The following is a 27,605-nucleotide window of genomic DNA, read 5'->3' on the forward strand; positions in this document are numbered from 1 at the left end:
GGCCGAAGGGCCTGTTCCTGTGATGTATTGTTCTTTGTTCTTATATCCCTTTGTTCTGAACTCTCCCACCAGAGAAAATTGATACACCTCAATTATATCTCTTCTTAATCTTCTGTTGAAAAGGATTGAAAGCCTAGTCTATACAACCGGCCATATGAAATGAAATGAAAATCGCTTATTGTCACAAGTAGGCTTCAAATGAAGTTACTGTGAAAAGCCCCTAGTCGCCACATTCCGGCGCATGTTCGGGGAGGCTGGTACGGGAATCGAACCGTGCTGCTGGCCTGCCTTAGTCTGCTTTAAAAGCCAGCGATTTAGCCAGTGTGCTAAACCAGTAAACCTTTTAGCCCCATGTAGAATATAAGATTCAGTGGATCACCAATTTTACTTGTCAAATTAAGCTAGCATGAACTAAAATAATAAACTTAACTGATAGAAAATGTAAGTGAAATTTGAGAGGAAATTACACAAATTGGTCTCCAGGCACAATATCACACCATAAGAACATGTGAAATGAACAACTGTGCTAATCTTTATCCTAAATTCCTGTCCTCCTATTCTGCAAAGTTGTGTGGAAAAAGCACATCGGCAGGGGTGGGTGTTACAGCTTAATCATACTGAACATTGATATCATTGAACAGTTCGGCACAAGGGACAATACAAAATAAGCCATTTATGTTCCAAGTGAACAACTTGCCGCCACCCTGCTTCAGTTAGCTCTATCAACACATCCTTCTAATATTTTTCACCTTCATGTTCTTGTTTAACGAACTGCATCTATGATATTCCTTTCAACTGCTCTATATGGGAGTAAGTTCCATATTTGAATATTTCTGGGGAAAGAAGTTTTGCTGATTGAATTTATTAGTGACCATAGTTTTTGACTCCGCCCTTTCCTTATCCTCCCCAAATTACAAATAGGAAACTTCTCTCCGTGTCTGCCATATCTAGTACCTTCATGATATTAGACTGCTAATAGAGGTCACCCCTTACGTTTTAATGACAGAATAAAGAAGAAATAGTTTGCCCAGGTGCATGTTTTTTTAAAACCGTACCCACTTACGACCAAGTTTTATGTTCTCTCCCAAACAATTAACTAACAAAAATATATGATTCTAACACAGGATTTCTTTGCTCCAGAGACTATGTGTATAAGAAGCTACTTACAAATTATAATTAGTTGGATGTGCACAACTGATGGACATTACACGCAGTAATCTCCACATTGAATTATCACACATACAGAAGAAAGACAAAACATCAAAGCAGAAAATAACAAATTCATAGTCGGTTGTTCAGTATCCGAAAGGTTAACATTTAGGGTGTGGTGATCTCTTGATGAAAGTGCCACCCAAAGCATTACCCACCTTTCTCTTAAGGTGCAGGTGCATCTGATGTGCGTTTCTGGGGTTTTATTTCAGGTTTCCAGCGTGTACCTTTTTTTTGTTTGGCCTCTACTGAATCTAGTTTGTTACCAAAATTCTCATTGTGCAGAAGCAGTTGATGAACATTTACTAGTCCAGAATGGTCAAGATCCAGTGCTGTAAGTGTCAATTCAGAAGGAGTTGATGAAGTTAATATAGGCTTGTTCAAAACCCAAAGGATCCTCGAGTTGTGGGTAATGACTGATATGGTCATCAAGAACTGACACGGTTGACTTCGGTACCAACTTCCTGAAAGAAAACAATTGTCTAAAGTGGAGTCTTTCTACTTTGACCTGCCCAGCAGAACTACTTTCTGCTCTTTCAACCAACAACTGCAAAATAACCATTACATTTCACTAAGGAGAATGTAATATTGCTACAGAAATAGTGGTGGTTGATGTTTGTTGACTTCTTGACCCAAATGAACAAACTAAATGTCTGCTTGTGTCGTCAGCTGAGGCTTTCACTGTGTGAGGGAACATAAAAAAGGAAGACTGCATTTATTGGATGAATAGATGGAGTACAGTGGTTCAAGAAAGCAGCTCACTACCTTCTCATCCCCTTAGAGAGAGGGGCAATAAATGCTGGCTCTGACGCTCACATCCCATGAAAGAATATTTTAAAATAAATTTGGCACCTTTCACGACCACCAGATGTCCCAAAGCACTTCACAGCCAATAAAGTACTTTTGAAGTGTAGTTCACTGTTGTAATGTAGGAAATGAGGCCGCCAATTTTCACACCGGCTCCCACAAACAGCAACGCGATAATGACCAGGTGCTTTTCAGATGTTAATTGAGGAATAAATATTTGGCCAGGACACGGGATAATTCCCCTGCTCTTCATTGAACTCGTGCTAGCAGCTCACCTGGGGGGCAAAGCCTTGTTCAACATCTCAATCGAAAGATGGCGCCCCTCACTACTGCACTCAAATGTCAGCCTTAATTTTTGTTCTCAGGTCCTGGAGTGAGATTTGAATCCATCACTTGGCTCAAAGGTAAGAGTGCTACCAATAGACCCTTCGTTAACATAGTGTGCTCCATATTCTCAAAGGATGATAATCGCTCAGGAAGTACTTTCACTGCAATATACTTAGGAGTACTAGGGACTGACTCATGAGAACAGGAATATAACTTTTCCAGTCAGGTTAATACTCTATTCACACTCACTTGGCATCCCTTTTGAACTAAGACAACGAACATCAATGAAGTGTGATTGTTATTTTTGACCCTATACTCTATTCTAAGGTGACTACCCAGCAATGAACGAACAACTCGCATTTTATAATGGTTTTCATGATGTCCCAAATCTCTCTACATACTTTACTATAGGGAATAGAAGGATTGGGAACAGCCAGATCCCACAGACAGCAGTGAATTATCAAGCAAATGAATTGCTTTAGTGATGTTGGTTAATGCCTGTGCTGCAACATCCTTCATTTCTAGCTATTCCAGAGCGTCAAGTTTTTCCTTTCATCTCTTTTATACACTGGATAAGACCCATTGTTCTATTCATCCAACATATTGCAAGTTATCTTTTTTGTCGCATGCTAACTAAAAAACGATCACAAAGTGTAATTGGATTAGACCAATACACTTAAAGCTTTAATGAAACTTCTTTAAACTTTTTATTCCACTCTTCAGGTTATGTATCCTAACATTCTTTTGAGTCCACTAAAGGCATGTTTGAACATTGAAAAAAAGGGTATGGATGAGATAGGCCTTCCAGCCCATCTTCCATATTCCCATAATTGAGTTGTCCTCATTTTTCTAAGTCCCCTGAGCCAATCATATTGACTCTATTTTCCATCCATTCTCCACATTTCCTTGACCTTCCTGCAATAGTTAGATAATGTTTAGTTTAGTTGCTAATTTCATTACAGTTCTAAATCCACAATACATAGCAAAGATCCAAAACCAGGGGATGAAGACAATTCTTACATGTCCCAATTGTTTAATAGGGGTTGAAGATGAAAACTACCGCCACTTACTGATAAAGGTCCAGAAACTCAGGATGAGGGTTCACACAATCCAGCGGTCCATAGATTAAATGCACTGCAACAAAAGTTGGATATTAGGCATACTTTAATTTATTCAGTCACTGCAGCTATCTGTATTAGTTCAGTCACTGCAGCTACCTGTATTAGTTACTAACAATCAGGTCCTATAAGGAACCACAAGACCATTCATATTAAAAAGCCTCTGGTTATGTTCAGGAAAGACTTAACATTTGTTTCGTATAAATTCCAATTAATTAGAGCTAACAAACTGCTACAATTGGAACTGTTGGAATAAAATTAACTCAACAGTATGCATTAATACTCAGAGCACCAATATCCAATTAACAATTTCTACAGTTATACAAAGACACATTCTTCAAATATTACTCCAGCCAAAAGGAGTCACTAAAGAGTAATTTGGAGCAGGACTCTGGATGAATCATTTGTTGTTCTTTAACCGAGGGAGCAGAAGCCAATACTATATTGACCAGTCCTGAAACTGAGATTAGCTGAATCAGCACAGACTGCAATTGAACCCACAATATCCTTGATCTGCGTACTACAGATTGCACTAACCCCACAAGTTGATAATCTCATGACGCAAGACTGTACTGCCAGCAGAAAGACATGGTTTTACCGACTACAAGATTATTTGTAAACAGCTCTCGTGTATTTGAATAGTTTCTTACTTTCTGTTAATATAAAGCACATTTTGTTCAACATACATGGAACAGAAGTCGAAGTCAAGGCTTTTACCCAACGATCTCTGTACTTCCATCTTTGATTAATAAACTGCAAAAGACTGAAAAATAATTACATTATAGGATGTTATACTGACAGTTTTAAGAGTTGGGTCAATATGACGAGAAATATATTTTAATTAAATGAACTGTTAGTCTACACAGGCACAATGAGGGCACAGACCACCGAGAATGTTTCACAGGAAGGGGAAGTTTCTTTGTGACCACCTGCATGTTATTCTTCCTCAGAGTTTTCAATCTTTCCTTACCACCCCTACAGAATAAAGTGCTGCCTTAGTGTTTCTTCATTTAAAATCCGGCTCTATCAGCATTACGTAATTGATCCAAGATGTCATTTATAATAATAATCTTTATTGTCACAAGTAGGTTGTTGAATTTACTGTGAAAAGCCCCTAGTCGCCACATTCCGGCGCCTGTTCGGGTACACAGAGGGAGAATTCAGAATGTCCAAATTACCTAACAGCACTTAATTACCTAATTTATTTCCCATCTTGACCAAGCAATATCTGCACATCAATTACATTTTCCAGAATTGAATGCACTGAATGAAGGTAGTGCAAAGGATTCCTTGATGATGCATCCATTCGAAACAGAGAGCAGCAGTAGGCCAGTTGGTTGTGATACTCTACCTTCTCTGTTTTTATTTCTCAGCTCCACCATGTAAAAAATTCTAGAATGAGAAAGGCCATTTGGCCATCAAGCCTACTCCATTCAAACTTCGTTATTATTCCAGCAGAATTCTTGCTCGAACAACTTGTTTATCTACAATTCTTGCTCGAACTACTTTAAGGAACATTAACCCTCTTATCTTACCCCTCAGTTAGAGCCCAATTAATCTTTCTCCAGGTCTTAGTCTCCATTCCGCGCAGGTACTGATCCAGCTCCCTTTTAAGTTTTCACCCTGAATCTCTTTTATTACCTCAGTCATAAATATTAATAGCCCTATCACAATTACAAGTAATGAGGCACTGTGGGTAGAGCTCAGAAACAGGAAGGGGCAGTCACTATGATGGAGGTGTACTTACAGGCCTCCCAACAACCCACGGGAAGTTGAAGAACAGATATGTAAGCAGATTCTGGATAGATGTAGAAATAATAGGGTTGCTGTAGTGGGAGACTTTAATTTTCCTCATATTGACTGGAAATCCCTTAGGGCTAAGGGTCTGGATGGTGAGGAATTTGTTAAGTGTGTCGAAGAAGGTTTTTTGGAACAATATGTGGATAGTCTGACTAGAGAGGGGGCTATATTGGACCTAGTTGCAATGGGTGAACGTGGCGAACAGTGACCACAATTCCTTAAGCTTTCGGATACTCATGGAAAAGGACGAGTGTTGTCCTAGGATTAAGGTGCTAAATTGGGTGAAGGCCAACTACAACCAGATTAGGCAGGATTTGGAGGCTGTTTGAGGGTAAATCCACATTTGGCATGTGGGAATCTTTTAAGGAGCAGTTGATTTGAGTGCAGGGCAGGCGTGTGCCAGTAAAAAGGAAGGACAGGAAAGGCAGGATTTGGGAACCATGGATGACCAGGGAAATTGAGAATCTTGTCAAAAAGATGCATGTGTGAGGTACAGGCAACTAAAAATCAATAAAGCATTTGAGAAATACAAGGAAAGTAGAAAATAACTCAAGCAGGGGGTTAGGAGGGCAAAAAGGACGAAATGTCCTTGGCAGACAGGATTAAAGAGAATTCCAAGGCATTTTATACGTATATTAGGAACAAGAGGGTAGAAAGAAAGTGTTAGGTGTGTTAAAAAGCATTCAGATAGACAAATTCCCAGGGTCAGATGGCATCCCAGATTACTGAGGAAGACATGAGATGAAATCGCTGGGCCTCTGACAGAAATCTTTGTGTCCTAGTTGGCTACAGGTGAGATCCCAGATGATTGGAGGATCGCCAATGTTGTACCGTTATTTAAGAAGGGTTGCTAGGATAACCCGGGTAATTATAGGCCAGTGAGCTTGACGTCGGTGATAGTGATATTGTTGGAAAAGATTCTCAGAGACAGGATCTATGCACATTTGGAAGTGAATGAGCTTATTAGTGACAGACAGCATGGTTTTGTACAAGGGAGGTCATGTCTCACTAATTTAATTGAATTTTGTGTTTCAGTGTCTCCCCATCTTTATTCCACGGACCTTCTTTAAACGGGTTAACAAGGTGATCTCTGGCTTTGTATGGGTGGGTAAGACCCCACGAGTAAAAAAGGGGATGCTGGAGCGTAGCCAGGGTGAGGGCGGGCTGGCGCTGCCGAAATTTAGTAATTATTATTGGCCGGCAAATATAGCCATGACCAGGAAGTGGGTGGTGGGGGTGTGTCGATGTGGGAGTGAGTAGAGGCGGCATCATGTAAGGGCACGAGTTTGGGGTCATTGGTAATGGCACCTCTGCCATTCCCGCCGGCACGGTACTCCACCAGCCCCGTGGTGGTGGCGACCCTGAGAGTCTGGGGGCAATGGAGGAAACATGTGGGAGTAGATGGAGCATCGGTCTGGTCTTCAATCTGCAATAACCATCGGTTTGCCCCGGGGAGGTTGGATGGAGGGTTTCAGAGATAGCAAAGAGCAGGGATTGAGAGGATGGGAGATCTGTTTATAGAGGGGAGCATTCCCCACCTGAGGGAGTTGGAGGAGAAATTTGAATTGATGGGTGGAAATGAGTTTAGGTTCCCTCAGGCGCAAGATTTCCTACGCAGGCAGGTCTCAACATTCCCGCTCTTACCAGCAAGGGGGTTACAGGACAGGGTAGTTTCCAGAGTGTAGGTGGGAGAAGGGAGGGTTTCGGACATTTATAAAGAACTCATGGGGTCAGAGGAAACGCAGAACTAGGAGGAGAGATAGAGGATGGTCTCTGGGCTGATGTGTTGAGTAGAGTCAACGCATCCACAACATGTGCCAGGCTGAACTTGATATAGTTTAAGGTCGTTCACCGGACTCACATGACGGTGGCCCGGATGAGCAGGTTCTTTGGGGTAGAAGACGGGTGCACAAGGTGTGCGGGAGGACCAGCGAACCATGTTCATATGTTCTGGGCGTGCCCGAAGCTTAGGGGATTGTGGCAGGGGTTTGTGGATGTCATGTCTAGGGTGTTAAAAACAAGGGTGGCACCGAGTCCAGAGGTGGCAATTTTCGGATTGTCGGATGATCTGGGAATCCAGGAAGAGAAAGAGGCAGATGTTCTGGTCTTTGCCGCCCTGGTAGCCCAGAGTCGGATATTATTAGCTTGGAGGGACTCAAAGCCCCCGAAGTCAGAGACCTGACTTACAGACATGGCTAGCTTTCTATGTCTGGAGAAAATCAAGTTCACCCTGAGAGGGTCAATGTTAGGGTTCGTCCGGAGGTGGCAGCCGTTCGTCGACTTTGGAGAAAATTAACCGTCAGCTGGGGTGGGGGGGGGTTAGTTTAGCTTAGATTAGATTAGTGTGTAGGAAAGGTGGGACCTGTGAGGGAGGTAGACGACCTTTGCACTATGTTTATATTTGTATGTACGCTGTTTCTTCTGTTATTGTTATAAAAATCATAAATACCTCAATAAAATGTTTATATTAAAAAAAAATGAATTCTGCCAACTCAACGCCTCAGCTGATAAAAGGTTTAGTAATAACCTGCATTTTCCCTCTGAGTTAATCAGCATTGTACAGCCTTGACACATTTGCAAGGCCCTAGCAGCAGCTCAGGGGGAAAGCATGTTTGCCTATATCCCTACATCATTGGATTATCTATATTTAACCTAGTAATCCTCAATCCAGTTCCTAACCAGATACTCAGCTTTACGTGTTTAGACATATTTACCTACATGTCACTAGCCATTGCATGTTGGGCTCTTTTACACACAAGTACAATTCTGCAAGAAACAAATCCTTACTTCTGTGGCGCAATGCATAGCCTAAGATTAATACTGCATGCTAAATAAAAACAATGCAAAAGCATTGCAGTAACATGCTTAAACTGCCAATACCATTAAAACCAATTGGCGGGGTGTAAACTGATCATTAGGAACCAGTACATATTTAGTTAGAGTATTAACAGAGCACAGAACCTGCCAAACTGAAAGTTTTGATTTAGCCAATTATCAGGAGATGTATTGCACTTTAATTACTCTGACATTTTAAACCCATTAGGCGTTCAGCTCAATTAACAAGCTTATGCGACTACTGGACCATGTCCTATTCTGCCAGCCATTTACAAGATTTCTTTCCTTGCTGTAGCAGCAGCCAATAATCTGCTTCTCCTCTCTTTGAATGCCTATTCTAATTCCTCCTTCCCCGTAACCTTGACAGTCCTTCAATTTATTCATTCATTCATCCATCCAATTTTTACCATCTTCAGACTTTTAAAGCATGGCTGCAGCATAACTGTAATTCCGCCTACAAGTCCCCCTCAAACTACACAATATCCTGACTTGGAACTGCATCATCGTTCCTTCACTGTCGTGGGATTGCAATGCTAGAACTTCCTTCCTTCCTAGCAGCTGAGGGTGTACCTGCACCAGATGGATTTCAGCAGCTCACCACCACCTTCTCAAGGGCAATTAAGAGTAGCCAACAAACAATGGCCATGTCAGCAACTCCCACATCCCATGAACAAATAAAAAGAAATTTTGAAGTGAACTGATCACTTGGTTTAACTCATCCCGTGTCAAAACATGAAGAATGCTGGGGAAAGGACCACGACTCAGTCCAGATTCTCCATGCAGATTGAAAATGCTTCAAGTGACAGGATAGTGAAGATCGTATTTTTCCAACTTAGTAATGAGTGGAAAGTTCTGACGATCTTTATCAATAGTAGTGTTGATGATAGAAGGAGACAACTGGGAGGCTTCAAGATACAGATAACACAGATACAGCAATTAACAGCCGAGGTGTGCTTGGCACAGGCTATTCTCACACAAATTCTGGAACGTTTGTGCAATTAATACCAAAAGATGCAGCCTACATCCTACAACATCCCACAAAATAATGAAAATGAAAATTGCTTATTGTCACAAGTAGGCTCAAATGAAGTTACTGTGAAAAGCCCCTAGTCGCCACATTCCGGCGCCTGTTCGTGGAGGCTGGTACGGGAATTGAACCGTGCTGCTGGCCTGCCTTGGTCTGCTTTAAAAGCCAGCTATTTAGCCCAGTGTGCTAAACCAGCCTCTTCACATTTACGAGCCTTTACATTTACCACCTGTAGTGCAATTACCTGCTTGGTTGCTACGATTTGGAGGAGTCGGTGAAAATGCCAAATTCTGAGCAACAGTAAATACAACAAAGCAACACTTGGGTTGCCTGCAGTCAAAGACTAACTGCAACCTGAAGCATGCCTTGCTGTGAGCTGTGAACAGAACATGGAAGCTGAAAGGCTTTTGGTGCTTCACTCACCTGTCCATCACCAGATTCCCATCATTGACCCGGACCATGGTCCACATGTCCCAGTATTCTGCATTTGAAGGTTGTGTGTGGGGTCCAAACACTGCGCTGATTCTGGAAAAGCCCAAAGTAAATATTCCTTCACAGGCCAAAGTTCAATTTTTGACAAAAAGAGCTAATAAATGTGACCATGAAAGTTTTCGGATTGTCGTTAAAAACTACAACTAGATCGCTAATGTCCTTTCAGGAATGTAACTCCAATCTCACACCAACGTGGCTGACTCTTTCTGCTCTTTGAAGTGGCTGAGCAAGCTATATAACTCGGGATAGGCAATAAAAGCCAGCTAATTTCTGTTTTGGTGGTACTATCGAGAGTCTTTGAGAAGAGATATGGACCTGGCCTCATATTGACATCAGGCAATGGGCAGGATATTTGGCAATACTGAACTGATAGCCGGGATTATGCTCTTAAAGCTTGCTATAGGACTTCCAACAAGAGAGTCCAATGAACTAGACTTACAATATGCATGCAGTATATCAAAATACACCATATTGACCTTCACTGAGATTAGTGAATTCAAGACAGTGCCCCACAAACCTGTGGGTTGTAAAGTTTGCAGCAATTTATCTCTCATTTGTAAAGCAGTTCAGAAAGTTCAAATCAATACTGCTTTGTTTGTGCAAAGATATTAAACTGGGTGGGTTAAGAGAATGGAACTAACACCCTGCCCAAACCTTGTTCAGAGAGGTTCCCCACTGGCTTTAAGCCAGGTTATGCCAAATGCACACAGCTGCAGAGCTCACCCTTTTGTAAAGAAGTAGTAGTTCATGAGTCTGGTAAAGATTGGTGAAAAGCACCCGCTGTCTTTGAGCAGCTGTTGTAAAGAAAAGGAAAGAATTATGAATTTAATTTAGAAATCTAGTGCCCATATCTTAATTTTTTAAAAAGGCATGTACAGATTTTTGTATGCGTTCAGGTACAACTGCCCCATACGTTACTGGATGTTAAGAAGAAACATCTATATATACTAAGAGAAATGCTGTGTTGCATGTACAGTCCATAACCTCACTCCCTGTGGTATTAATTCTTGTTACACTTTGGTATCAATATTTATCATTGTAAACTGCTGTCTACATTTGCCACTCCATTATGCTGTTAGCTTTCAAAAGGTTGTTGCAGGTTCTGGTCATTCCATGGCTCTGTGGAACAAGTTTCTGAAGTCTCTGTCCCAAATCAAATCCCTTATATATGTGCAAAAAAATAACCATTTACCAAACAGAAATGCCACAGTACATTAACTAATTATTATTGAAGAGAACTGCAATAACTTCACTCCCAGTTTCAAATCTTATTAAACATGTTAGAGAAACTGGAATGGAATTTTTACTGTCCATATCAACTCTCAACTATTCATTTCAGACAATGAGGGTGTATTATACGTCAAAAATAATGTAAAGCCCAGGTGAATAAAATAAGGAAATATATACATTTCTCCATCGGTAATACTAGCCTTATAATGTTTTAGAGAAAACAAACCCAGGAGGAAACCTTTAAATCTTGAACCAGGTACAATCCACCAGTTAGATCATTTCTGATTTTGTCAGCAGCAGGATTCCAGATAAAATCTGTGCAGAGTTAGCTGATCTCAGTTGCTGTCAACATTAAGTTGCTGCAACTCTCCCCTATTGAGCATAGGGGAAATAAATAGCCATGTCTCCTCTTTATAATAAGCAGCCAGCGATAGGACAGGTACAACCAAAATCTGGGTCAAGCTTGAGTTTACCTGTTGACGCCCCTCCCAATCCTGACATAAAAAGAGGTTGCAGATGGATATCGACAGGCTAAGGGATGGACAACAGATGGAGTATAATATGGGAAAATGTGAAGCTGTTCACTTTGACAGGGAGAATAAAAAAGCAGAGAATTAAATGGAGAACGACTGCAGAATTCCGAGGCGCAGAAGGATCTAAGTGTTTCAATGCAAGAGTCACAAAAAGTTAGCATGCAGGTACAGCAAGTAATTAAGAAGATTAATAGCACACTATCCTTTTTTATGGGAGGAGTTGAACAAAAGTACAAATGATATGCTTCAGTTACACGGGCATTGGTAAGCTCACATCTGGAATCCAGTTTCGGTCTCCTTATTTAAGGAAGGGTGTAAATGCAAAATTGATACCTGGAATGAGTGGATTGTCTGATGAGGGATGGTTGGACAGACTAGGTCTGTTTCCATTAGAGTTTAGAAGAGTGAGGAGTGACTTGATTAAAAGTATAGAAGATCCTGAAAGGTCAGAGTGATGGGTGACTTGATTGAAGTATCTAAGATTGTGAATGGTCCTGACAAGGTGGACATGGAAAGGATATTTCCTCTTGAGGTTGAGTCCAGGGCACTGTTTTAAAATTAGGGATCGCCCTTTTAGGACAGAGATAAAGGAAGTTTTTTTCTCTTAGAGGGCTGTGCGACTTTGGAACTCCCTGCCTCAGAAGGCGGTGGAAGTTGGGTCACTGAATATTTTTTAAGTCAGAGGTAGATAAATTCTTATTAGACGAAGGAATCAAAAGCTATTGGGGGTAAATGGGAATATTAAACTTGCACCAGCAGACCAGCCATGATCTTATTGAATGGCTAAGCAGGCTTGAGGGGCTCAATGGCCTACTTCTGCTTCTATTTTGTGTTTGTATGGTTAAATAGTCTGCCAAGACCAATGTCACGACTAACACGAAGAATAGACACTGGGGTGAATGACTGGGCAGCTCCCAAGCCAAAAGAACCATACCCCAGCAATTGTGGTGACTCAGGGCGAGGAAGGAAGGTTCAAACGGTAACATATTGCTGTGGTCTTATTACTTGCCGTTTTTAGCACCGCTGACAGGAAACTGGTGCTTTACGGTTTGAAGACATCAGCACATTACAATGGCCTGTTTCTATGATGTCAATTCATTCTGCCCAACTGGTCAATGTCCCTGTGTCCATGCCCAATTTGAGCTTCTCCTGCTCTATTTACTGTGTCTCACCCTTTCAACATATCCTTCTATTTCTTTCTGTTTCATGTACTTCTATAGTTTCCACTTAAAATGTATCCATGACATATTCAGCTCTTACTTACAGCCAACACAATACAATGAATTAATTCAGATTTCTTTTAAATGGATAATATACAGACCTTCTGTATAAATCTTGGGTGGTTTGTCTCTGGAAAAATTCCTGAAATTATTACAAAGAATATGAAATAAGCTCTCATCCAGAGGAATTGAAAATTATATAAATGAGCTCATCGTTTTAATTAGATAACCAAATAGCTGAATACCTCCATTTGATAAACACAGGCTATTTATCGTCAGATGTCCAGGTTTACTCTGTTCAGACCTAACACACAGGAGAGATAATGCTCAAATCATTTGAACTGTGAAGCTTCCAATAGTGCAATTCCATTGCAGTCACGCTAGGCATTGGTTCTACTATAGATGCTGGCCTCACGCCAGGACTAATACCAGTGGGGTCTGACAAACTGCATCATCTGGGCAGCTCAGCCATCATTCCTGCGCAGGAACAACGGTGCCCCATCCATCAGCAGAGGCAGTGGTGTTGAGCTACAATCAGTGGCCGACTCAATCTTTGCCTGTCAGTTATACAATCTCATTCAGGTTTGATCCATGGTCCATGCCAAGATAGCTGATCTCAATAAGGCAGTGACATAGGTGCAACAATGCCTTACAACTGCCCCAGAAAAGAAGTGGAAACCAGACAGATTTTCTGATCACAATTCAAATGACTTGCTGAAAACCAGCTGAAGACCGGCACACATTGTACTCAGCTTGGTTCCCTCCTCAAGTGGACACCATGCCTGAAGAGAACAGCCAATAAAGCACCGAATGGGGACTGCTGACGCCAGTGAATCGTAACCTCACCAGGATCTCTGCATATGCAATTTTTGAAAAAATACACTTAACATTGTTGCTCAGTCCATGACTTCTACACCCCCAAATGCCACTGAATTTTAAAGTGATAACCTGTACAACAATTCCAGTGCGACGGTGTCTCCGTAATCATGGGCCAGGATGTTGATCTTCTGCTGAGCAAGGCCCAGTTCCACCATTAGCCGCTGGACAATATCTGCCTGCTCAAAGATGGAGTATCTGTGCAGCCTCTAGTGAAGAGAGCAAATGTATTCCCAATAACGAACACCCTTAATCACGTGCCAAATTGGGTACAATTCAGGACAATACTTGCAACTACATAAAGACATCATTAACTACATAAAGACATAATTAGGTTCCGCCATTTTGAAGAGTTTCGCCCATTGAATTACTTTTTTGAAGTGAAGCATATGTAGCATCGTTTAGTGCCAGTGAACAACAATGAGATGTATGATCCATGAATGAAAGAAAGTTAGAGATAAATTAAACTTGCATTTATGTATCACCTTTCACAGTATTGGGATGTCCCAAAGTGTTTCAGTGTCAACAAGGCCATGAGAGCTGCAATGTTGGAAATGTGGCAGCCAATTTGTGCAAGAGCAGCAATGAAATAATGACCAGAGATTCTGTTTTAGTAATGTTGATTAAGGGATAAATATTAGCATGGGCATTTGCATAACCACAGAAGTAATATTTTCCATGAAGTAGCGCAAACAAGCACCACAGTAAAATGTAGTGTTTTTTTTGTTATTTCCATTAAAAAGTACTTAAGAGTGAGGGCAGCACGGCAGTGCAGTGGTTAGCACTGCTGCCTCATGGCGTCGAGGACCCAGGTTTGATCCCGGACCCAAGTCACTGTCCGTGTGGAGTTTGCACATTTTCCCAGTGTCTGCGTGGGTCTCCCCCAGAACCCAAAGATGTGCAGGGTAGGTGGATTGGACACGCAAAATTGCTCCTTAATTGGAAAAAAAATAACTGGGTACTCTAAATATAAAATAATGTACTTAAGAGTGGTAACCTGATGCAAATTGATAGCTGAAAATAGGTTTATCACCAAAAATAAGCATTTTTATTAAGGGTATCCTGTCCTCTATTTGAATTACCTGATTTAAGGTAACTGAAAATGCATTTAAATAACTATACTGAATTATTTACTACTTTGATTGCTGTACACCAGTCTATTTTTTAGTAAATGTAAATAATTTTTTATCTGAAAAATCTTTGAAAAACACAGCAAATTTGAAGAGTTTCAAGTTCTCGGGTTTCTTGCTCGGATCCAGCTGATTTCACTTGAATTGCGCTGATCTAAGTAGAGGAAATGAGCAGAAACTCACTCCTTTAAGTTTAATGCAGATTTTGAAATCCTTACAGTTGCTAACCACTCAGCCATTTGCAGACTATGAATTGTGTCTGCCGCTTAAAGCATTGAACCTTCAGCAAACAAACTGAACATTCCCCAGTGACCAGGTACTCACAGGTTTATCGCTGAATCCAAAGCCAAGAAAGTCTAGTGCGATAACTCGATTGAACCTCAACGTCAAGCCTTCCCAGATCTAAAACAAAATGCACATTACAATCCATTTTTATACTCTCCAGCATTCAATATCGTGTGAGGTGGTCTAGTGACACATTCTAGTTGTGATAGGGGAATCTGCCCAAATAAAAAGATCGCATTGATTACTCTGTTTATTTCAAAATTAAATTGTTATTTTGAATAGTACTCTTGGATTGAGGATGTATTAAGTAAATTGGTTTCCTGAGCAATTAGAAGTAAAAATCCTGGTCAATTTCACCCTTCCTAGTAAAGCTGTGCAATAGCCAGCCAAGTGCCTGCTGCCATTCTATCAACTGGAATATCAAAGCTCTGAATTCAATGATCGAAGATTTCAGATATTTTGACAATTAACATTGTGATCTTAAACCTCCACTGCATTCAATCTTGTTCTGTTCCTATGTCATTACAATATTTTATCCACAACACAGGTGCTCACTTTTCAAAATCACAACACCCCTGCCATGCCCCACATTCAAATCAAATGAGGCAAAACAATTTTGACCAAGTCTTGGCATTCTTCTACCACCCCCGCCCTTACCTTGTGCCAGTCATAGCTCGATGTTGGGAAGCCATGCAACAGGATCACTATGTCGGAACTGCCGATAGCACCCATGGAATCTGAAATTCACACGCAGATCGCATTAAGACAGCTCAAGAGGAAATCCATTAATTCCAGTGGTTAAGGTATAGGCTAGAGATCCCGTGGCAATAATTGAAGAAAAGCAGAGGTCTGGGCCAACATTCTTCTCTGAACTATCAAAAACAACAGATTCATTTATCTTATTGCTGTTTGTGAGATCCTGCTGTGCACAAATCTTTGCCTCATTTATCAACATAAGTCATTAAACCCAATTGTGTTATAATTCAGTCATACGTTGTAATGTAAATGCAAGCATTCTGAAACAAAAGCCAAAAGTACTGAAAATGCTAATTAAAAAACCTGACTCCTTCATGTGCGGGGAGTGTGTCCAGCTGCGGCTCCTGTTAGACCACATGACGGCTCTGGAGCTGTGGATGGACTCACTTTGGAGCATCCGCGATGCTGAGGAGGTCGTGGATTGCACGTTCAGTGAGTTGGTCACACCGCAGATTAGGATTGGTGAGGGAGACAGGAAATGGGTGACCAAAAGGCAGAGAAAGTGCAGGAAGGCAGTGCAGGTGTCCCCTGCGGTCATCTCCCTCCAAAACAGGTATACCGTTTTGGATACTGTTGGGGGGAGATGACTCACCAGGGGAAGGCAGTAGTAGCCAAGCTCATGGCACCGTGGCTGGCTCTGCTGCACAGAAGGGCGGGAAAAAGACTGGCAGGGCTCTAGTCATAGGGGATTCAATCGTAAGGGGAGTAGACAGGCGTTTCTGTGGTCGAAGACAAGACTCCAGAATGGTATGTTGCCTCCCGGGTGCACGGGTCAGGGATGTCTCAGATCGGCTGCAGGACATACTGAAGGGGGAGGGTGAACAGCCAGTTGTCGTGGTGCATATAGGCACCAACGATATAGGTAAAAAAATGGGATGAGGTCCTACAATCAGAATTTAGGGAGTTAGGAGATAAGTTTAAAAAGTAGGACCTCAAAGGTAGTAATCTCAGGATTGCTACCAGTGCCACGAGACAGTCAGAGTAGAAATTCAAGAACAGTCAGAATGAAGACGTGGCTTGAGAGATGGTGCAGGAGGGAGGGGTTCAGATTTTTGGGACATTGGAACCGGTTCTGGGGGCGGTGGGACCATTACAAATCAGATGGTCTACACCTGGGCAGGACTGGAACCAATGTCCTCGGGGGTGCTTTTGCTAACACTGTTGGGGAGGTTTTAAACTAATGTGGCAGGGGGATGGGAACCAGATTAGGAAGTTAGAGGTCAGTAAAGAGGCAGCAACTAAAGCCAGTAAGGTACTAGATAATAAACTCAGGAGGGATAGAGAGGGAGGTAAAAGGGGTGGAGGAGTTGCATTACTAGTCAGAGATGATATCCCAGCTGTGATGAAGGAGGGCACGATGGAGGATTCGAGCACTGAGGCAATATGGGTAGAGCTACGAAATAGGAAGGGTGCAGTAACATTGTTGGGACTTTACTACAGGCCTCCCAAAAGCGAGCGTGAAGTAGAGGTACAAATATGTAGACAGATTATAGAAAAATGTAGGAGCAATAGGGTGGTCGTGATGGGGGATTTTAACTTCCCCAACATTGAATGGGACTCATGTAGTGTTGGAGGCGTAGATGGAGCAGAATTTATAAGGAGCATCCAGGAGAGTTTTTTAAGGCAGTATGTAAATAGTCCAACTCGGGAAGGGGCCATACTGGACCTGGTATTGGGGATTGATCCCGGCCAGGTGATTGAAGTTTCAGTCGGTGATTACTTTGGTAATAGCGATCACAATTCTGTAAGTCTTAGAATACTCATGGACAAAGACGAGAGTGGTCCTAAAGGAACAGTGCTAAATTGGGGAAAGGCCAAGTATAACAAAATTCGGCAGGAGCTAGGGAATGTGGATTGGGAGCAGCTGTTTAAGGGTAAATCCACATTTGAAATGTGGGAGTCTTTTAAGGAAAGGTTGATTAGAGTGCAGGACAGACATGTCCCTGTGAAAATGAGGGTTAGAAATGGCAAGATTAGGGAACCATGGATGACAGGTGGAATTGTGAGACTAGCTAAGATGAAAAAGAAAGCATACATAAGATCTAGGCGATTCAAAACTGATGAAGCTTTGGAGGAATATCGGAAAAGTAGGACAAATCTCAAACGCGCAATAAAGAGGGCTTAAAGGGATCATGAAATATCTTTGGTTAACACGATTAAGGAAAATCCCAAAGCCTTTTATTTGTATATAAAGGAGCAAGAGGGTAACTAGAGAAAGGATTGGCCCACTCAAAGACAAAACAGGGAATTTATGCATGGAGTCAGAGGAAATGGGTGAGATTCTTAATGAATACTTTGCATCGGTATTCACCAAGGAGAGGGACATGACGGATGTTGAGGCTAGGGATGGATGTTTAAATACTCTAGGTCAAGTCGGCATAAGGAAAGGGGACGTTTTGGGTATTCTAAAAGGCATTAGGGTGGACAAGTCCCCAGGTCCGGATGGGATCTATCCCAGGTTACTGAGGGAAGCGAGGGACAAAATAGCTGGGGCCTTAACAGATATCTTTGCAGCATCCTTGAGCATGGGTGAGGTCCCGGAGGACTGAAGAATTGCTAATGTTGTCCCTTTGTTTAAGAAGGGTAGCAGGGATAATCCAGGGATTTATAGACCTGTGAGCTTGACGTCAGTGGTAGGCAAACTGTTGGAGAAGATACTGAGGGATAGGATCTATTCACATTTGGAAGAAAATAGACTTATCAGTGATAGGCAGCATGGTTTTGTGCAGGGAAGGTCATGTCTTACAAACCTAATAGAATTCTTTGAGGAAGTGACAACGTTAATTGATGAGGGAAGGGCTGTAGATGTCATATACATGGACTTCAGTAAGGCGTTTGATAAAGTTTCCCATGGCAGGTTGATGGATAAAGTGAAGTAGTATGGGGTTTAGGGTGTACTAGCTAGATGGATAAAGAACTGGCTGGGCAACAGGAGACAGAGAATAGTGTCTGTCTACTCTCTGTAGACAGCTGAGAGTGGGAGTGTCCCTAAATGGAGAAAGGTGACTAGTGGTGTTCCACAGGGATCCGTGCTCGGACCACTGTTGTTTGTGATATACAGAAATGATCTGGACGAAGATATAGGTGGTCTGATTAGCAAGTTTGCAGATGATACTAAGATTGGTGGAGTTGCAGATAGCGAGGAGGACTGTCAGAGAATACAGCAAAATATAGATAGATTGGAGAGTTGGGTAGAGAAATGGCAGATGGAGTTTAATCCAGGCAAATGCGAGGTGATGCATTTTGGAAGATCTAATTCAAGAGGGGACTATACGGTCAATGGAAGAGTCCTGGGGAAAATTGATGTACAGAGAGATCTGGGAGTTCAGGTCCATTGTACCCTGAAGGTGGCAACGCAGGTTGATAGAGTGGTCAAGAAGGCATACAGCATGCTTGCCTTCATCGGACGGGGTATTGAGTACAAGAGTCGGCAGGTCATGTTACAGTTGTATAGGACTTTGGTTAGGCCACATTTGGAATACTGCGTGCAGTTCTGGTCGCCACATTACTAGAAGGATGTGGCTGCTTTAGAGAGGGTGCAGAGGAGGTTCACCAGGATGTTGCCTGGTATGGAAGGTGCTAGCTATGAAGAAAGGTTGAGTAGATTAGGATTGTTTTCGTTGGAAAGAAGGAGGTTGAGGGGGGACCTGATTGAGGTCTACAAAACTATGAGAGGTATGGACAGGGTGGATAGCAACAAGCTTTTTCCAAGAGTGGGGGTGTCAATTACAAGGGGTCACAATTTCAAGGTGAGAGGGGGAAGGTTTAAGGAAGATATGCGTAGAAAGTTTTTTAAGCAGAGGGTGGTGGGTGCCTGGAACGCTTTTCCAGCAGAGGTGGTAGAGGCGGGCACGATAGCATCATTCAAGATGCATCTAGACAGATATATGAACGGGCGGGGAATAGAGGGAAGTAGATCCTTGGAAAATAGGCGACAGGTTTAGATAAAGGATCTGGATCGGCGCAGGCTGGGAGGTCCGAAGGGCCTGTTTCTGTGCTGTAATTTTCTTTGTTCTTAATTAAAAGCTTTTTTAAAATCTTTCATGGGATTTGGGTGTCCCAGGCAAGGCCAGCATTTGTTGCCCATACCTAATTTCCCTTGAACTGAACATATCAGAGGGCAGTCAACCACATTGCTGGAGTTATATATATAGGACGGACCAGGCAAGGACGGAATATTTCCTTCATAAAAGGACATTAGTGAACCCGATGGGTTTTCACAATAATCGATGATAGTGTCATAATTGAGATTAGCTTTCAGTTTCAAATTTAGTAACTGAATTCAAATTCCACCAGCTGGTGTGGTGGGATTTGAACCGGTGTTCCCAGAATTCTGGGGCCTTGCACCCCTGGGTTACTAGTCCAGTGGCTCCACTACACCACCCTCTCCCCCCTTATCCAGAAGAGTGTTTCAAAGAAGAGTGATATTGGACTTGAAACGTTAACTCGGTTTCTCTCTCCACAGATGCTGCCAGGTTTTTCCATCACACTTTTTATTTCAGATCTCCTAAGATCTGCAGTATTTTGATTTTTACTTAGTTTTTCTCATTTGTCAGAGTCCAAGAGACACATTTTAGGCCCAGCCACAAGATGGATGATAAAGGATGCTCTGGATCAAACTCTTAAAGTAGCTACATGCCATCATTAGGCCGTAATGAACGTGGGCCGGATGGTCTGACATTAATGCCTTTCATTGCTAATTCATACAACGTGGGCTTCTCTGCAGAGAGTTTCTTAGTGAGTCGGGAGGCCAGGAAACAAGAAACAATTACTGCAGATGGTCAAAGTCTCCTCTGAACAAAAAAATGGCACAACTTCAGGTACAATTTTTAACATACTTGCTGAACTGCTCACATAATGCAGCTTTTCCTTTGAAACACATTGTCCAGCGAAAAAGAGACTTTACCATAACTACATATCATGAGGGTATTCTTATTCTCACAGGCATCATAACTTTGAGAGTTATTATAGCTTTTCAGGGGGAAAAAGGTGTATTTAGAAATACAAGCCAACTCAGGGACTTTTACTGCAGGTTATATGAGTCAGAACCCCCAGCCGGGATGGAGCGGATGCGACGGTTTTTAGAGGGATTGACGTTTCCGAGAGTGGAGGAAGAGCTGGTGGAGAGCCTGGGGGTCCCAATTTGGCTGGTTGAAGTGGTGGGGAAGCTGGAGGTGATGCAGTCGGGCAAAGCACCGGGGCCGGCCAGGGACCCAGTGGAGTTCTATAAAAGGTTCTTGGGAACCCAGCACGGGGCTCTTGTTGGTAAGAGCGTTTAATGAGGCTAGGGAGCGAGGGGTGTTCCCCATGACGATGGCATAGGCCTCGATTTCTCCCATCCTGAAGCGAGAAAAGGACCCGGAACAATGTAGGCCGTACAGGCCAATCTCCTTGCTAAATGTAGATGCCAAGCTATTGGCCAAGATCTTGGCCTCGAGAATAGAGGATTGTGTGCCAGGGGTGAAAGGGGAGGACCAGACGGGGTTTGTGAAGGGAAGATATTTGGCGGCGAACATTAGAAGGCTGTTGAATGTGATAGATGCCCTCTGAGGGAAGAGAGGTGGAGGTGGTGGTCGCCATGGATGCGTAGAAGGCCTTTGATCGGGTGGAGTGAGAATACTTATGGGAGGTCCTGGGGCGGTTTGGGTTTGAACAGGGTTTTGTGGACTGGGTCCAGTTGCTGTACCAGGCACTGGTGGCGAGTGTGCGGACAAACCGGATGAGCTCAGATTATTTTAACTTGGCACCGGTGAACGAGGCAGGGATGTCCATTCTCCCCACTGCTATTTGCCTTGGCTATAGAGCCACTGGCGATAGCGCTGAGAGCATCGAAGGACTGGCAAGGGATAAAATGGGGGGGTTGGAGCAAGGTTCTCGCTATACGCGGACGACCTGCTTTTGCATATTTCTGATCCGCTGGGGGAGATTGGACAGATTATGGGGACCCTAGAGGAATTCGGCCGGTTTTCAGGGTAGAAATTGAATATGGGTAAAAGTGAGGTCTTTCCGATTCAAACAAGGGGACAGGAGAGGAGATTGGGGGAGATGCCGTTCAAGGTGGTGGGAGGGAGCTTTCGGTGTTGCTGGAATGGGAGCAGCTGAACAAGCTGAATCTGGCTCGGTTGGTAGAGCAGATGAAGGGGGTCTTCAGAAAGTGGGGTATGCTCCCGTTGTCACTGGCGAGGAGGGTGCAGACGGTAAAGATGATGGTACACCAGAGGTTTTTGTTTATATTTCAGTGCCTGTCTAATTTTATCCCCAAGGCGGTGATTTCAGAGATTGTGTGGGCGGGTAAAACCCCGCGTGTAAAGAAGGTGCTGCTGGAGCGGGGTCGAGGGGAGCTGGCCCTATCGAATTTTAGAAACTATTACCGGGCGGCGAACATAGCAATGGTCAGGAAGTGGGTAGTGAGGGAGGGATCGGTGTGAGAGCGGGTGGAGGTGGCCTCATGTTAGGGGCACAAGTAAACGGCACCTCTGCCGTTCTTGCCGCTCGGTACTCCACAAGCCCGGTAGTAGTGGCTGCCCTGAAAGTGTGGGGACAGTGGCAGATACATATGTGGGTGGAGGGGACTCAGTATGGGCACCAATTTGTGGCAACCACTGGTTTGCACCGGGGGGGGGGGGTTTTGGGGGTGGCAGCGAGCTGGGATTGAGCGGTTTGGGGACTTGTTTATTGATGGGGATTTCCGCGTTTGGAGGAATTGGAGGAGGAATTTGAGCTGCCCGGTGGGAATGGGTTCCGCTACTTGCAGATGAGGGACTTTGTGCGGAGGCAGGTTTCGAACTTTCCGCACCTGCTGCCCCAGGGGGTACAGGAGAAGGTAGTGTCAAAAATGCGAATTAGGGAGGGGAAGGTCTCGGAAATGTATAAAGAACTCATGGAATGGGAGGGAGCCCCGATAGGGGAAGTTAAGCGAAAGTGGGAGGAAGAACTTGGCAGGGAATTGGAGGCGGGGTTGTGGGAGGATGCCCTGAGTAGAGTCAATGCATCCTCGTTGTGTGCCAGGCTTAGCCTAATACAATTCAAGGTGGTCCACAGGGCACATATGACTGTGGCCCGAATGAGCAGGTTCTTTGAATGGGTGGAGGACAGGTGTGGGCGGTGGGCGGTGTGCGGGTGGGCCCGCGAATCACGTCCATATGTTTTGGGCATGTCTGAGGCTTAGGGGATTTGCCGATGTCATGTCAAAGGTATTGAAGGTACAAGTTGTTCCAAGTCCAGAGGTTGCAATTTTTGGTGTGTCAGAAGACCCGGGAGTCAAGGGGGTGAAAGAGGCTGATGTTTTGGCCTTTGCCTCCCTGGAAGCCTGGAGACGGATCTTATTGACATGAAGGGACTCGGAAACCCTACAATCGGAGGTATGGGTTAGTGACATGGCCGGGTTTCTCAGGCTTGAAAAGATTAAGTTCGCCCTGAGGGGATCGATGCTAGAGTTCGCTAGGAGGTGGCAGCCGTTTATCGACTTCTTTGGGGAAAATTAAGCTTTCAGCAATGGGGGGTAAAAAGAAAAGAGGGTGGCATGGGGGGTTGGATGCGGCGGGAAATAGTTAGTAGGAAAGGGGCAATGGGGAATTGTGTATGTAAGCCACGTTAACTGGGTTTGGTGGGTGTTATTTCCTTTGTTGTTTTTTTCTCTTGAAAATTGTTAAAATTATATATGCCTTAATAAAGATATTTAGAAAAAAGAAATACAAGCTACCCCAGGACAAACATTCTTACTTATGACACATACAGAGCAATGGGCATGAACATTTACATATAGCACAACTGCAGATTCATTAAAGCCACATAATCAGAACATTGAGAACAGAACTACACCATTTGGCACCACAGGAGTGGTCTGTCATTTCATTAGATAATTGCAATACCATTCTAAGCCCTCACCTCTGTAAAATATGCGATGGTCTTTGAAGGTAAAGAAGGTTCCAACCATTCGCCATGAATAGAGAGATGGTGAAAGACTTGGAGGGGGAAGGTGAAGGTAGACAGCAATGAGCGGTGCAGCAAGAAGTGCAACCTGGATCCACCACTCTTTCATCCTTAAAACAAAAACAACCAGGTCAGGATCCTTCAAACAAAATCATATTTCAAACCTGGATTTTGCTTGCAAGTAAAACTCACAATTTTTATATCTTTATTATTGTCACAAGTAGGCTTACATTAACACTGCAATGAAGTTACTGTGAAAACCCCTGGTCACCACAATTCGGCACCTGTTCGGGTACACAGAGGGAGAATTCAATATGTCCAATTCACCTAACAAGCACATCTTTCGGGACTTGTGGAAGGAAACCGGAGCACCCGGTGGAAACCCACGCAGACACGGGAGAATGTGCAGACTCTGCACAGACAGTGACCCAAGCCGGGAATCGAACTTGGGACCCTGGTGGTGTGAAGCAACAGTGCTAATCACTGTGCTACCGTGCAACACTTAAGACATCAGTGAGAGAAAAAAGTTACCATCAATTACCACAAAATTATACTCTAAACATATTGTGATCTTCACAAGCTCTATAGCCTCCTCCCCACTAGAGGAGCACATAGTTTTCCAATGTTATTTTAATGTTATGGCTAATCTTTTAAACCACCACCGACAGGAACAAATGTCTATGGAACCATGGTAAACCACCAGCCAAATCTACACTTTCCCCATCTACAAAACAGAAAGAGTAGGCTCAGTCCTGAAGAACCCCAGAGTTCAGCAGTTTGCCACATACTCTGTCAGAGAGAGGGAGAGACAAACAGACAGATAGAGAGAGAGACAGAGAAATTATCTAGAGTTTCTGCTGCTGTAAGTAAGCCAGTGATGCCCAACCCCCATGCACAAGAAGGTATGTGTTTTAAAAATGCTATATCCACTTTGGTTTTCAATTAGCCCAGCAGTAACAACTTATACAATGCCTTAAATATTGCGGAATGTCCCAAGGCATAGAGTTTAAGAGCAGGGAGATTATACTGAAACTGTGTAAAACATTGCTAAGGCCACAGCTAGAGTATGGTGTGCTGTCTGGAATCCACATTATAGGAGTGATGTGATTGCACTGAAAAGAGTACAGAGGAGATTTACCAGGATGTTGCCTGGAATGGAGGGTTTAGGGTTTGAAGAGAGATTTTTTAATAATCTTTATTGTCATAAGTAGGCTTACATTAACACTGCAATGAAGTTACTGTGAAAAGTCCATTGTTGCCACATTCCGGCGCCTGTTTGGGTACACAGAGGGAGAATTCCGAATGCCAAATTACCTAACAGCACGTCTTTCGGGGCTTGTGGGTGGAAACCGGAGCATCTGGAGGAAACCCATGCAGACACAGGGAGAATGTCGAAACTCCGCAGTGACCCAAGCCAGGAATCAAACCTGGGACCCTGGCGGAGATTCAATAGACGAGGGTAATTTTCCTTGGAGCAGAGAAGACTGAGGGGGGATATGATTGAGATATATAAAATTATGAGGGGCATAGATAGAGTAGTGTTATGGGCGAGGCATTTTCAGAACCCCAAAATGTATCATGGAGTTCAACCAACCTCTCCCTTTAATGGATTTGTTGCTTTTCCCAGCACGCGGCTTGTTCCCCAGGTGTGATATTACAATTATGGACACGTGGGTTTTTAAACACAAAACACTGTTTATTCCATGAACTCAACTTAACATCTTAAATAAACATTGGATCTCTTAACACCCCTTACTTCAAAGATAACTCAGAAAATTTTGCAACAGTAAATAACTCCTTAAACTGTTCCTTCAAACTTCCAAGAGACTTAACACCTTTAAACAGTATCACATCAGGTTAAAGGATATATATATTTTCTGTAGAATGGCAGAGATATATTAGCTTGATTGATTTCAGTTCCAGCACCTTGCTTTCTTCCTGCAAACTCTCTGGAAACACACAGACACACCCAAGCTGCTTTCTCAAACCTGGCTTTCTCCCTGCAAGCAGATCACAGCAAACCAGAACTTCTCAAGCTGCTGTCTCAAACTGACTTTCTACTTTTAAACTGCTCACAGCAAATCAGCCAGGCACTTTTAAACTGCTCTCAGCAAAACCAGCCAGGCACTTTTCAAACTGCAAAACCAAACTGCAAAATGGCTGAACTGAGCTGAGCTCCACCCACTCTATGACATCACTGTTTTCTTAAAGGTACATTGCTTAAACATCCAGTTCTTAAAGGTACTCTCACATGACAGTAGACAGGAAGAAAGTTTTCCCCTTGGTGGAGGGATCAAGGACCAGAGGGCATAGATTCAAGGTACAGGCAGGAGGTTTAGAGGGGATGTGAGGAAAACCTTTTTCACTCAGGGCAGCATGGTAGCACAGTGGTTAGCACAGTTGCTTCACAGCTCCAGGGTCCCAGGTACGATTCCCGGCTTGGGTCACTGTCTGCGAGGAGTCTGCATGTTCTCCCCGTGTGTGCGTGGGTTTCCTCCGGGTGCTGTGGTTTCCTCCCACAGTCCAAAGATGTGCAGGTTAGGTGGATTGACCGTGCTAAATTGCCAAAAAAGGTTGGGTGGGGTTACTGGGTTATGGGGATAGGGTGGAAGTGTGTGCTTGGGTAGGGTGCTCTTTCCAAGGGCCAGTACAGACTCGATGGGCTGAATGGCCTCCTTCTGCACTGTAAATTCTTTGATTTGTATGATGGGGTCTGGAACTCGCTGCCTGAAAGGGTGGTGGAGGCAAAGACCTTCATAAGATTTAGGAAGTATTTAGATGTGCAATTGCGATTCCATGCCATACAATGGTATAAGCCATTTCTGGAAAATGAAATTTCAATATTTAGATGGCTGTTCTTGACCGGCACAGATGCTAAGGGCCCAAGGGACTTGTGCGTTGTAGACCTCTATGACTTCACAGAAGCAGTTCTAAACAAAATTTGACAGTGCAACACACTGTACACACCTCCAGATTGGAGGTCAGGACAACGGTTGCCAACCCTTCAGAAACATCCTGGACTCTTTTGGACTTAAGCATTAATCTCCTGAATACAAGCAAAGCATCCCTGAAAAAAATATCATAGGACCTTTAAAAATGTGTTACTGTTCATTTTATTTGGCTGTTCTTCTTTATTACTTATAACAATATTGGAAATGGGAGAGGGGGGTGGGGAGCTGTTTGGGCAGGGCAATAAATGCAAGGAAAGTATTGAATCCTCCACGAATATGTCTTACCAGAATTGACCACCGCAGGTGGGGAGGAAGATGAGTTAAGAAGAAAACAAAAGCTATTTAGATCATAATGGTCTGCTATTAACCACAAGTTCTTTCTTTTTTTTAAATTCTGAACACAAAAAACACTTGACTTCCAAACACAGATTTAATTTCTGGGTTGCTGAACAGTTGTGGACTTTAATATTGTTCTTAAAAACTCGGGAATACATTTTAACATAATCTGCAATAACTTCATTCTTCATAGAAAAAGACTGACAACGCTTTGTTCCCGTGATTCTGTGCAAAACTTGTTCAAACAAGTTTTAACAACATTTGAACTAATTACTTATTTTCCAAATCTGAATTTGGATTTAAATGTTAAAAATGAAGACAAAAATATATGCTAATTAGGGTTATTTTTATTTAAGTGGGTGGAAAAATGTAGTAACATTTAGTTCCCGAGCTGCAGGCAGCACAGCGATCGCGCTGCCAGCCAGCTGAGTGAGAGACAGACGCCACTTACCTGCGCTCAGGTGAACTCTCATCGTCAAGACAGCTCGTCTCACCTGAGGATACAATTGTTTCCGGTTCGATTACATTGACCTCTTCGCCCCGCCCCTTTTACAGTCCCTGGGGCACTCAGCGAGCAGCATGTCTCCCACTGCTGGCCGGGAGGGGTCGCTGCAGCACCAGATGCATATCACCTTCGTAGACCCCTGCAGCATATGTAGGACTCGATAGTAAAATAAGACATAGGAAGGAGGTACTGGGTTGGTCCGGAATCGCCAACTCAAAAACGAATCAAAAATGTCT

At 43.2% G+C, this 27,605-nt stretch overlaps 1 protein-coding gene across 3 annotated transcripts; it reads right to left on the reverse strand.

The window, feature by feature from the left end:
- Positions 1-1,126: 1,126 nt before the first annotated feature.
- Positions 1,127-27,390, reverse strand: mest (mesoderm specific transcript). Of its 3 annotated transcripts, none has more exons than XM_072471123.1 (12): positions 27,316-27,390; positions 23,533-23,687; positions 15,547-15,626; positions 14,929-15,006; positions 13,547-13,683; positions 12,844-12,902; positions 12,700-12,740; positions 10,339-10,409; positions 9,547-9,648; positions 4,148-4,224; positions 3,414-3,477; positions 1,127-1,673 (listed from the first exon to the last, which is right to left on the reverse strand). In XM_072471123.1, exons 2-12 carry the CDS (start codon positions 23,684-23,686, stop codon positions 1,556-1,558), a joined length of 981 nt encoding a protein of 326 aa, XP_072327224.1. In that variant the 5' UTR covers position 23,687; positions 27,316-27,390; the 3' UTR covers positions 1,127-1,555. The 3 variants fall into 3 exon arrangements, with proteins under 3 accessions (XP_072327224.1, XP_072327226.1, XP_072327225.1); XM_072471125.1 differs by lacking the exon at positions 1,127-1,673 and adding an exon at positions 1,687-1,890; XM_072471124.1 differs by lacking the exon at positions 1,127-1,673 and adding an exon at positions 3,046-3,258.
- Positions 27,391-27,605: the final 215 nt, after the last annotated feature.

This window comes from Scyliorhinus torazame, chromosome 13 (assembly GCF_047496885.1).
Source record: "Scyliorhinus torazame isolate Kashiwa2021f chromosome 13, sScyTor2.1, whole genome shotgun sequence".
NCBI lineage: Eukaryota > Metazoa > Chordata > Chondrichthyes > Carcharhiniformes > Scyliorhinidae > Scyliorhinus > Scyliorhinus torazame.

Coding starts and splice junctions, on each gene's coding strand:
- mest (XM_072471123.1), bottom strand. CDS start 23,686: ATGAAAGAGTGGTGGATCCAGGTTGCACTTCTTGCTGCACCGCTCATT. Junction 10,410..12,699: donor ACCCAAGATTTATACAGAAG/GTCTGTATATTA, acceptor TCTTTACAACAG/CTGCTCAAAGACAGCGGGTG. Junction 9,649..10,338: donor TACTACTTCTTTACAAAAGG/GTGAGCTCTGCA, acceptor GGGCTTTTCCAG/AATCAGCGCAGTGTTTGGAC.